Source organism: Ambystoma mexicanum, chromosome 13 (genome assembly GCF_040938575.1).
Source record: "Ambystoma mexicanum isolate Mex_15411 chromosome 13, UKY_AmexF1_1, whole genome shotgun sequence".
Classification (NCBI taxonomy): domain Eukaryota; kingdom Metazoa; phylum Chordata; class Amphibia; order Caudata; family Ambystomatidae; genus Ambystoma; species Ambystoma mexicanum.
Window position 1 is genome coordinate 438106990 of NC_090938.1, and position 12069 is coordinate 438119058.

At 45.1% G+C, this 12069-nt stretch overlaps 1 protein-coding gene across 7 annotated transcripts in view; it reads right to left on the minus strand.

The window, feature by feature from the left end:
- The window catches only part of RDM1 (RAD52 motif containing 1), a 589841-nt gene that overhangs the window by 554733 nt on the left and 23039 nt on the right, over nt 1–12069 (minus strand). For all 7 annotated transcript variants that reach the window (XM_069634051.1, XM_069634052.1, XM_069634050.1 and 4 more), the window contains exon 2: nt 5534–5713. In XM_069634051.1, coding sequence (XP_069490152.1) covers nt 5534–5713 — 180 coding nt within the window. The remainder of the gene's footprint in view (nt 1–5533; nt 5714–12069) is intronic.

Sequence of the window (12069 nt, forward strand, 5' to 3'; positions counted from 1 at the left end):
AAAAAAAAAGATATCCAGCCTTCCATGGATTGGTGGGGAACTATAAATGCTTCATCCCCAATTTCCCTCAGTGGCTGCACCCTTAACTGACGAATAACAAAAGTCCCCCCAAAACTTGCTGGGACCAGGAAGCCTTTTCAAAGTTGAAGGCCCAACTGTGCCTTCTTGGTGGTCTTAGGAGCGGTTTCATCACAAATCCAGGATGGGGAAGAGAAATCCAAGATTTTTATTAGCCAGAATCTTCCCCCCCCACAAACCCTCCCAGCTACAATAATTACCCAATAGTCTAGCAGGAATTTCTGCTGGTGAAAATGGCATCCCACAGCGGAGATGCTATTTTAAAAAGGTTGTAAATTCAAGTTGGTCACAGGTCATGGCCCTCTGGTATGGATGGCCCTTAAAAAAAAAAAAAAGACAACCCGATAACTCTAAGGTGGTTCCTAGTCCTCCAAACCTACCCATTTACTATGTAACACCAGGCAGGGACAAAACAAACCCAACACAGGCTTACTGTCTAAATATACGCAGGTAGCTTGAGAGCCAATGGAAAATTGGATGCGAAGAAGGGGTGGAGTGTGTGACAGGGTTAGGGTCATGGCCCCGTCAGGTGGTGGAACAGGGACCCCTCACAGCCCAGGGGGGAGAGGGGAAGATGGGTTGAGTTTTTGGAGAGGCACCAAACACGTGAAACTATAGATAAAACCCAACTGAGGGGATCAGTCAAGTGCAGTCAACCCTAGAAGAAACTCAGAGGGAGTAAGATAGATCAAGCCATTGCGTTTGGGTCATCATCCTTGTTCTCCACTCCCCCAGTCTCTGGCCAGCCTCCTTGGGCCCCCTCCCCCCACCCACTTGTGAGTCCAATACACTTGGGGTCATCTTTGCCTCCTCTATCTCTTTTTCTCCACACATCACAGACCTTGCCAAGAAGGAAAACTTTCATTTTTGCATCCTACCTTTCCTCACCTTCCCCCAGAAGCTCAAAGTCTCCAGAGCCCTAGTTCTCTCTAGGCTGGACTATTGCAACAGCCACTTTCTCAATCTGCCTCCTTCCTCCCTTCAACTAATCCAGAATAGGACTGCAAGATGTATCCTTGGACTCAAGCCCAGGGACCGCATCTCTCCAGCCCTAAAATCTCTCCACTTGCTCCCAGTGACCACAATGATCAAATTCAAAACCATTTGCATCATCCATAAGGCTGTCTGGGGCCTGGGACCACTCTACATCCAGCTTTCCCTACCCAAATACCTCCCTGCCAGAGTCCTTCAGTCCTCTGGTTCCAACTCTCTGAAGGTCAAACGTTTCTCCAAGCAGAGAGCAGTAGGTAGATACCTCTGCTCGGCTGGTACCTCCCTCTGGAACAGCCTTCCTGCCTCTCTCAGACTTGAGCCGAATCTTCTTAAGTTCTGGAAACTTCTCAATACCTTAATTTTCTCCTCTTCCTTCCCTCTCCCCATCCCTTGCTAATGCTCCCTCTCCCGCTGCGACTGGGGCCTGGTCCCTTCAGAGTCCCACAGGGGCCAGACCACCACCCCTAATCAGTACCCCCCAGCACCCTTTGCCAGCACTTGCCCTCAGGTTCCCTTCCCCAGACTAGCCCGAAACCTGGTCCACCCCGCTCCACTGCATTCATCCTCCCTTCCCCCCTCTCTTTATCCTGGCACCTGGCACCCAGCACTTGCCCACCCCCTACCTTTGGGCACCCCACTCCTGCAAATCTCCCTCTACCCCCTGCTCTTACCACCTTGTCTTGCACTTGCACGGTAGGATTGTCACAAGGCCAATATAACCGTTTGTTGTTCTACTTCTTTTCCATGCTCCCCCACCCCCGCCAACTTGTCTTGTGGTGCCTGGAAACACTTGTGTGTAGGCGCCACACAAATGTCCAATAAATAAATAAATCTCAGCTGGCAGGTTTTACCAATCTCTGGAGGACAACCTGGTGTTTAGGGACGCTTAGGTTAGAGAGGTTAAAGTTCATGGGGAGTGTAAGGAACACATGGTGGCAACAGTAAAGACAGACACAAGTGATCACAGTTCGAGGGTGTTTATTAAACTGTAAATGCAGGGTGGAAAAACACCTATTCTAAATCTAAGATGGGAGCTGTCGACCATCAAAAGAAAAATAAGGCAGTCCCTGTGGCGTTGTAAAAAAAAAAAAGGGTCTATACTAAGAAAAACCTATTGCCAATTCCTTACAACTAATTACACAAAGAGTGTGGAATAATGGTTCAATAAAGAAAGAAGTGTTCACAAATAATAAGTCAGGATGTGATTGCCAGGGGTCTCCCTTCCCCAAAGGACAAGGTGAGACCTTGGAGCACAGCACACACTCGAGCCTTCTCAGCACGAGCCAACAGTTCCGTATCAGCAATCAGGTTCTGCAACAGTTAAGTCTCCTTTCAATCTCTTGCCTTGAACAAACAAACACAAAGTTCTGTTCTACATATACTTTGGGTGACGACTTCACCCCTGAGTCCCCCTCTTGAGGGTGCAGACCATCAGCAATCATATTCCACAAAACACTAAACAGTTCCTTTTCTCAATGAAGTTTGGGTGAGGACTTTTCACCCCTGGGTCTCCCTCGGCCGGCTCGTACCGCAAATGACAAGGCGACACTTCCCTTCCCCTTGCAATATTTCCTGATTTCACAAATCTTAATGTTTTTTCAATTAATGCAGTGTGACTTTCCCTCGATGTGGTTCACTCTTGCCAACTTCACGAAACACAGTTCTTTGGTCTAATTTTCATCATGCAGGATTCACTTCCCTTAGCTTTTACAATTCTCTGTCAGTCAAAGACTTTTGACTGTACAGAGGATGTTACAAGACGTTTCAAGGATGTTTCCTCCACAGTGTATGACCACTTTGACTGTTCTTTGCCTTTTCCCAAGGCCTTCTGTTTACGGTAGTCTTCACCGTTGGGTAATCGCTGAGAGTTTCCTGCGTGAGCACCCACGTGGTGCCCGACTCCTCTGTGTCTGGTTTTCCCCCTTCCCAGTTAATAGTATCTTTGTGCTTTTCAAAGTTCAACTTAGCCTTTGGCTACTTGTCAGTCAACACAGTTTGGTTTCTTATCGACACTCACCTCGACTCACCGGCTGGTACCACAGAGACAAGTGTCTCGCCGCAACTTGGCAATCAGTGGAGGACGGTCTTGTGTACCGTTGGCATCTGGTGCTATGCACACTGGCTATTGTTCACAGACTTACCATTCCTTCTGCTGAGGTTTCACAGGCCTTGGTCAGAAAGGGCAAGGATGCCTCGCTCTTTGTAACCCTCTCGGTCTGTACCATCATCTTCGTCCTCTTGAATTGCTGTACTGAGTTAGCTCTTATGTCATGCTGTCTGCCTTGCTCTTCCTGTGCTCCTGTGCTCCACCTTTTATCCCTGTGGGGAAGGGAAAGGGTCGTCAGGTGTGTGTGTGATTCTGTTCAATTGCCTGACCCTGGTATTGGGACACGTCAGGTGAACGGCTCTGGTGTTAGTCCGTTGTCTTTCGTGTTGCGCAAAAGTTGTTGTGTGGAAAAAAAGGGGAGGGGGCAGTGTTTTGGAATATCCTGTGTGGTAGGATGGGGAAAATGTCTTAACAAGGGGGATACCTCGTCTCACCCGTCGGTGTCCCACTCCCACTCCTCAAGGAACCCCCATCCAGGTGATCCTCCCGCATCGGCCCATCCCAAGGAACTGAATCCAAAAGCGATGCCCATGTCCTGGCGACCTGGATGACAGATCCCCGGGGACTAGATAGGGAGACACCTTCAAGTTTCTCACAGGAGACAAAAGAGGGTTATCCATTGGGGTGCCACCGCCCAGCTGCCTTGAGTCATGCTACAGAACATGTTGAGTTATCAACTACACTTCAAAGTCTGAGTTTTTGAGGCAATCATTGGCATTTCACAGACACCTTTCGAGAGAAAAGAGTCATGATAAAATGATGGCAGCTAAGCAAAGGCGGATTCAGAAACAGAAAGTTTCAATAGGCTGAGTTTTTCGCAACTACACTTGTGGCATAACCGATGAAATGTAGTCGCTTGCAAATTTGCTGTATTAAGGATTGTTTTGTTATTGCCTAGAGGTACATTTGTAAAAAATAACAGATATGAACATGGCTGGTGTTCATAAAAAGATGGAAACCCTCAAGTACTAACTAAGGGCATTCATATCGCAAACTTGGCATTGCGTCCAGTGCCAAGGACGGGACATGTACATCCTTTCTGCATTAAATCCTACATGTGCTTAGCACTGCAGAAACAATCCTGCAGCAGTGTATGGGTTAAAAAATGTTTCAGAAACAAGATAGTATCTTTGAAGCATTCGACAGTCCCAAAACAGTACTCCAACAAGACTGTCAGAGTATAAGTGCCAATGCTGATATTTTACAGCAAGACTGACCAATGATGATTGTTTGGTGGCCTCCAGCAGATGAGCACATCAGGGTATGTGTGGACTGGCACTGAAATGTGGAACTAGAAGAACAGTAAATCAAATGCACTACAATGTGTAATTTAATATGCCAAGTAAAAGCAAGAAGAGCGTGATGAGTCCAATTCATCCATTTATCCCATGAAATTACCGATAGATTGTGTCTCATGTAGGAATAAGTGACTAAATCAAAAGGTTTGAGATGCTAATCTCAGTGCATTCTTGTCTGCTTATATTCAGCGGGGTCTACATGAGATTTTTCTAAACTATACGCAGTGAAAGTTCAAAATCATTTAACAAAAGGTAGTAAAAATCTCTCAAATGCTGTAATAAAGGTACATTGTAGACTTTCAAGTGTATCTTGTGTTCCACCAGGATCTGGCATTCAGAGGCTACCCACATGTATTGCCCAGCTGTGGGCATTTTCCTCCAAGGAGCACACGAAGAACCACTTTTTATCATTTCTCAAGATGCTTTTTTCAGCAAGCATTAAATTCAGAGATAATAAGCATACAGGGCATAATGATGTAGTAAAATAAATTATGGGATGACAGCGCAATGTCCTACCCCCAGGCACTTGCACAGCACTTTTTTGCCCGAGTAGGAGTGCCAGCAGGAAAGGTAAGCATGGGGACATGGGTGGACAAGCAAAGCCAACACGAGCCGATATTTCTCCATTTGCAAGTTGCTAGTACAATCCATATATAGCTTTGGATTCTTGGATTTGTAGGTTTGCTATCCACATTACAAAGACAGGACTTAGCTTCATTGAATACCAAAAAAACAAAATCTGTACATACTATCAGTAGGCAGCACCACACCAAACTGTAACAGATAATCCATACATAGAGCTTAAACCTGGAAGTGGACAAATATTTGGCATGTTTGGTGGTTACTTGCTTTAAAAATTGTGACATGTTATTTGGGTACAGAGAAGGACCACATGAAGCTGTGCAGTTAAACATCCAAATGGTTCTTTTAAATTATAAGAAAGGGGGGGGGGGGGAATTCAAGGTTAGGTTGATGGGAACGTTTAATGCCGGAATACAATTCTGTCCATTATTCATGATGTACGGGCAGAACAAATACATTCCTAGAAGAACATTACCTTTAGAGGAACCTCCTGAAATAGCACTTGCTTATCGCACTTGATTTGAGCCCGACTTGCATCTCTGGAAGAGAAGAACTTCACTATTGCATAATATCCCGCCTCAGCAACCGCAGCATTTCTGCAAACTCTGATTGAGTAAAGGAGGCCGAATTCTGAAAAAATCTTCATCAAGTAAATCTGTAGACCAGAGAAAGAAGAGGGTAGACCTTGTGAATCTGTGTTATAGAAATAAAATATACAGGTTACGCTGTCTGGTTGTCAGTTTGTCAACTATCTCCTGACACGCTGTGCTTTGTAGACAGGGGATATCCTGCAGCAGTTTGACTATGAAGTATAGTGCAAGGCACTACGCCCTAGCTGACCAAACAGTACAAGAATAGTAGTAGCAGTAACCACTTCAAATGAATCCGGCACACCTATATCAAAAGGTAGGTCCCCTGATAGTGCCACAAATGAAAAAGGTCAAATACAACCTGCTGAATAGCTCATGTAAGGGCAAGATCAATTTTGAGATAGCCAACTGTTGAAAAGAGACTTAGTGAGGAATTTGGATTCCCAATTTAATTTAAAGGTCTAAACAAATAAGCGTTCGAATAGACGCAAGAATTAGGAGTTAATAGTAGGGGGTAAACAGTTGAACAAAATCCTCTGCAACAGGGTAGTTCTACTACTGTCAAGCGGTAGCAGGGCATATTGTTTCACTGGGGGCAATCCAGTCAGGTTGTGCAGTCTGACCTGCCTGCCCTGCCTCCCTCCTTCACACCACTATAGATGAGAAATGGGTATCCCCTAAAGATATAATTTTATTTTTGGTTTGTAATTGTAATAGCTTGAATATATCCTGTAATTAAGAAGTCCAGTAGGGCTTTTTATGAAATGGGAATTTATGTGTAGGCTTTTCAAAACAATTTAGTACAAAAGTAATTTTAAAATTAGAATTGTATCATTTGAACTGTTTTGGTGAATATTGTCGTAAATGCGCTTTATGAATAAATAGACAAAAAACTTTGGATGATGTTTTTTTTACTGACAAATGTTAAGTTCTGTTATTTGGCTTTTATACTGCGCAAGTCACCAAAGTAGTGGTCTTAAAGCCAAGAGTCCTTGTCTGTGGGCGAGCAAATTTTGACCCTGCCGAAGTTGTTAAGACCAGACTGTGATGCTGGAAATGCATCGGAGGGACAGGGCCTCCGTATCCTTGTCCTTTACAGCTTTTCATCGTGTGTTCCGTCGTGTCTTCCACGCAGGAGTTCATGTGGGACTCCTGGCGGTGCAGTTCTCTTTCTTTTGGTTTGGTGAACGGACCTGTGGGATACCGTTATGGCACCCATGGGTGGGGGTACAACCCTGTGCCCCTAGTGTATGTTTTTGGGCACCTGTGGGTGGCCCACAGAGCAGGGTATGGGCTGGTGGCAGCTCCATGCTGAATTTGACAGGTGTGTGGAGTATCCTCCATTTTGGGATACCCCGGCCCTGCCATTGTGATCAGTTGATTCTTGATGGAAAACAAGACGCCAAGTTCCCCGACACCTCTCGACGATCCGTGGCTCCCGCCTGAAAGGGAGGCACTCAAGAAGGATCGGTCGGCGCGTCGTCGGAGAACTCTACTCCACCAGGCACATTGGGTGGGGTAAAACCTTAATAGGAAGAAGTGAGACTATTGAACATATGCACTGGGCTTGTGCTATATATCTTTATTTACAGGTTGCCCAGGTGGGAGGATCTCCACACAGAACTGTGCCTAGAGGTAGGGGCCAATGTTCCGCCTACTGTTGCAACCATCTTGCGTTCATTCCTATCTCTATTGCTGGTTTCCTCGTTATTGATCTGTGTGACATTTTAAACGTGCAGTTGATGCACTTCAATGAGATTTGATAACATTGGTGGTACCACTTTAGAATTGTATATATTTATCATTATTGACTTCCGAGTACAAAGTGCGTTATTGTGATCGTGTACATACCTTTGAATATTAAATTATATAAAGACTGTTTTCAGTAATACAGTGTGTGGACATTCCTTTGTGGGTGTTCGGGGACTACACTGTACTTAAGAACCAGCCTGCATCACCTCCTGAGAAGCTAGGCCTTGATTGCTCGACTACGTTACCAATAATAGAGAATCTTGGCTGGGGTCCTCTGTGCCTCTCCTCTACCATATAGAGAGCGGAAGTACAGACACCCCCTACCAGTCTTTACACAGACCATAGTCTGTGGGATAAGCAGAAAAAGGGACAAGATTGAAGGAAACAATACATTGGTCGAGAATAGGTGAACAGAATGTAAACAAAGTTTAGTAATACACAATTGGGTAGGATAACACAAGGTATTATGAATGTGTAAACAGGGATCTATATAGGAGGTATTTGGCAGTTTGTTAGGAAATGAAGGCTACATCAGGAGAAAGAAAGACGACCTTAAGAACAACCTCATCTTTCAGTGGTTCAAGGCATTTTAAGTGGGGTCAGGAGATTTATTAAGACTAGTTATGGATGTGTGATGGCCTTGAGATATGTTCAAGAGTTCCAGATAGTTGTGGTGGCTCTAATACAGCTGGTAATGTCAAACTCTCCCAGATAAAAGTACCTGCAGGTTGGGTAGAACAAGCCCAATTAACAAACATCTCAGAGTCAAGAGTTGGCCATTTACTGAGGATATGCAGGTGATACAACAGGAAGCCTCAGGTCTTTAGTTTTATTGATTAACCTTCAGCGACAGAGGTCAAGGCGCCGGTTGTGCAAAAGGCATTACTTAGGTGTGGGGGACAGCTACTTAAGCACTTAAGAGACCATGTAAACCTTGGAGTCCAAGCAATAGAATCTATTTAGATAAAGGAAGTGGGTGCCTATACATTTCTTTGGATTAAAATAAAAACCATAAATACGGAGTATCATGAAGGACAGAAATAAAGTGAAAGAACCACTTCTGGCATGGTCCTCCTCTCATCATTACTACTACCCTCCCCTCTCAACACAACCACTATTCTCCACTCTCTACAGCACTACTACTCTCCACACACTGCTACGCCATCAGCATTCACATAATCAATCCCTCCTCTCGTCCAGACACCTCATTCATTCCCTATTCTCCCCTACCACTTGTGGGGAACCAAAAGAAGGAGTCACACTAAATACTGACATGTTCAAGGGTGCTTATTTAAAATAAAAAGAAAACAACTATTTAGCCCTACGGCTCTGAGGGAAGTTCCCTGTCTAATGTGGTGAATCTGGTGATGTCATCACTGTCTCCCAGGGAAAGTCTCTCCTCATGTGGCCAGGGAAAGGCAGACGCTACCTGATCCTGACCCTGAGGGCGGCTGAGGGAGGACCACATGAGGGGAGAAAACCCTCATGGGAGTGAAGTGGACTCACTAGTGGAACATGATATCCTCATTTGCCCTTAGAGGCCGACAACACCCCCCTAACTCCCCAATCCTCCATGGCATATTGCCGGGACATTCAAACGCACCAAGCATAGAGAAAGATGGAGTCTCACTACTCCCAATGTGAGTCGGGCAATCCGATGGAAGCAAGCTGCAGAGTGCAACAAGGAAGCTCCAGGAGACGCTGTCAGAAGAAGCTCTGAAGCGAGAGGTTCGCTACATGAATTCCGTGAGCAGACAAAGCGGCCGAGTGAAGTCTGAGGCATCGCAGGAACCAGAGAGCTGCAACGCCCGTCAGACAAGGGAGCAAGCTGTTGGGAGAACCAAAGACCGCAAAGGATGCCAAAGCTGCCGAGACATTTCTTGAGACAAACAAAGGCAGATGATAACGGGTCGAGGACCCAATGTATAAAAGAAGCACATATCAATTCTTAAAACGATTTAAGAATGACAATGAAGGAAAGTCCGTTCATTAATAGAAAGCCTTGGCAGGAAAGTATACCAGGCATAAGGATTGCAAGTATGGGACCCTTCGCCCAATCGTTTTGATCTAAATCATTGAAAGCATAACAGGAGAGTGGACCAAACTGACAGAGGAGGGTCTGAGACTCACTGCCGCAGTTGTTGAATTTTCTGGAGTGTGTGGAATCCAGGGGAATCCCATTGTGACATATTGTGACCAGGGAATCGTTTCCCCCTGGTGCTGTCAAGAGGCTAAGAGAAGTGGATTTGCTTCGGGAGGATAATTCAGGGGCAATGCACACTCGCCTTGGAAGCAAGACTCCGCAAAGCAACACAGGTTCGATCCCCAGGTCCGCACTTAGAAACCTCTGGGTATTAAGCGTGTTATAAATGACCCATTACAATTACAATTATTTACCCTGTGAAACTTGCAAAGGTTCAAGGGAAGAGTCAAATCCCTTGAGATTGTGAATTGTAGAAATCTGGGAAAGGTCAAGGGAAGATCCATAACCCTTGAGAGGGTGAAATTTACGAAACCTGGGAAAGGAAGTTCCCCCACAACGAGAATTTGTGGAACTTCGTTTTGATTTCAGCACCTTTCTTTCGCACTTTATGTTGGAACTTTGGAAAAGAGCTGCAAGTGGCAAGCAAAGAGACATTTCCCTTTTCACTTTATATCGTGTTTAGCAAGTGAGGGTCATTAGGATTTGGACACAGGACAGAGAACTTTACTTTGGACATTCTGACACAGACACCATTTATTTTTGTTGAGGCAGGGAAACCCCTCTTACAGTTAGGGCGAGATAGGATTTTCTCCAACCCTCTTTTTACTTTGGTTGATGTAACCCTTTGCCAACCACAATGACATCACTGTGCCCGCGTTTTTACTTCCGATTCTTTACACTAACAAACTAAAACGTACGCTTGTCAGATGTCCAAAAAGAAACAGTCCTTAGTCCAAATCCTATTCGCTTCTGCCTGGCCCAACACTTGGATTCAAGAAGAAGGTTTTAAAAGTTCATCAAGTTAGTCAAAATTCATCAATTTCTTGCAGCACAGTCCTCAGCCTCTCTGCAGGTTCTGGATCACACGTTTATTAAAGTCCTATACTTCATACGGTTTCCTTTTTCTGAGAAAAGACAAGGTTGTCTTAACACAACACCACCATTTCCCAGTTGGTGCTTGACTGTGTCCCTGCCTTGTTTTTAAAATATGTGAATCCTTCAGGTTCATTCTCCCTGTTTTAGCAGGGCCTCGGTATGATGTCTGCTGTTTTGGGTTTTCTGGGCTCTGTAACGCTTTGTCACGATTTGCTCCCATTCCCACCACTTGGGGGCATCATTTGGGGTTTATTCCCAACTGGACTTTCGTTCCGAACCTTATGCTACAGTGCTGTGGTGAACTGGGAGCGCTAAATCCTTATTTTCCATGCTACTTCCCTTCCGGATCCAGTCCAGGTTTTTGGCAGCCAGCATGCTGCTTTAATAAAAAGACTATGCTTCCCAGAATGCCTAGCCCACTGCTTCATCCCCAGCCTTGCAGGACAAGGCTGGGTGGAGGATAAGTAACACCTGTGGCTGGCAGGTGCATCAAGCAGCACACCCGAGGTGTGTGCTTGTTAAGCAGCTTTAAAAGCCTCAGTTTGCTTCTGTCCAGCACTGGTCATTGATGCAGTGTTCCCGTTTGTGACTGGTCCCTGGTCCATGGTCCCTTTTCTCTTGATTTCGAATTTAATGTGCTTATTAGCGATTTCTGCTTCCTGGATTCCCTTTCCGTCTTCCTCTGTTTTGCAGGCAGCACTTCCCAGTGCTTTCCTTTTTCTGTGCAGCACAGGTTGCCTGTGTTCTATATTTCTATGACTTTGCCCTATTCTGCTGTAAACTTTGATCCTTTAGTCTCTCATCGTTTATAGATTTAGCATTTTTGCCTTCCCTCCCCTGGATGAGGAGGGGGAGGTTTTGCCTTTGTAATTTCGTTTTCCGTGCTTCAGTTCCTTTACTTTCTCTTTAAATCTATTCCAGGTTTTCCCTTGCACTTTTCCACTTGTTTCCTATTGATTAGTAGATGTGGTGTGCTGTTGCAGCTAGCTCCTGTGTGAATGCCTATGTGCTCCTCACTATTCTGTAATCACTATTCCTACTTGCCCCTTGACATGGGTCTTATGTATTAAGTTATCCTCCCATTGCTGTTCTAGCCTTTCTAGGTCACTGTTTGATCAACAGGATACGTGGCCTTTGCTGACATTTCAGGTGGTATTTCACATCCTTGTGAGTATTGTCTTTAAGTTACCTTATACAATAGCTCACAGATCCTATTGTTGCTTGCCCTGTATGTGGGCTTAGTGCTAACAGTACCTGTGACAGGAATTGTGGGTAAGGAGCTGGCCGCGCTCTTTGTAATCATGAGGAGATTCTAAGTTCTTAGCCCACATCCCTTTTCATATATTTGGATTGTCATTACGCTCTACTTGCACATTCTTGGTTTTAGTGTACATGTGTCTTGGTTCCTTTGTGCATGTTGTTTTTACTCAAAGCTATTCACTGTGTGATCCTGTGCACATTTCCCTTGCCATATTCACTGCCTTTGGCCTCTCATGACACCCTTGCGGCTGCTCCAGCCTTGAGTGTCAATGTCTTTCGGTTTTCTAGGGCTCCCCACACTGCTCTGGCCCTCCGATAGGCTAGCTTTGT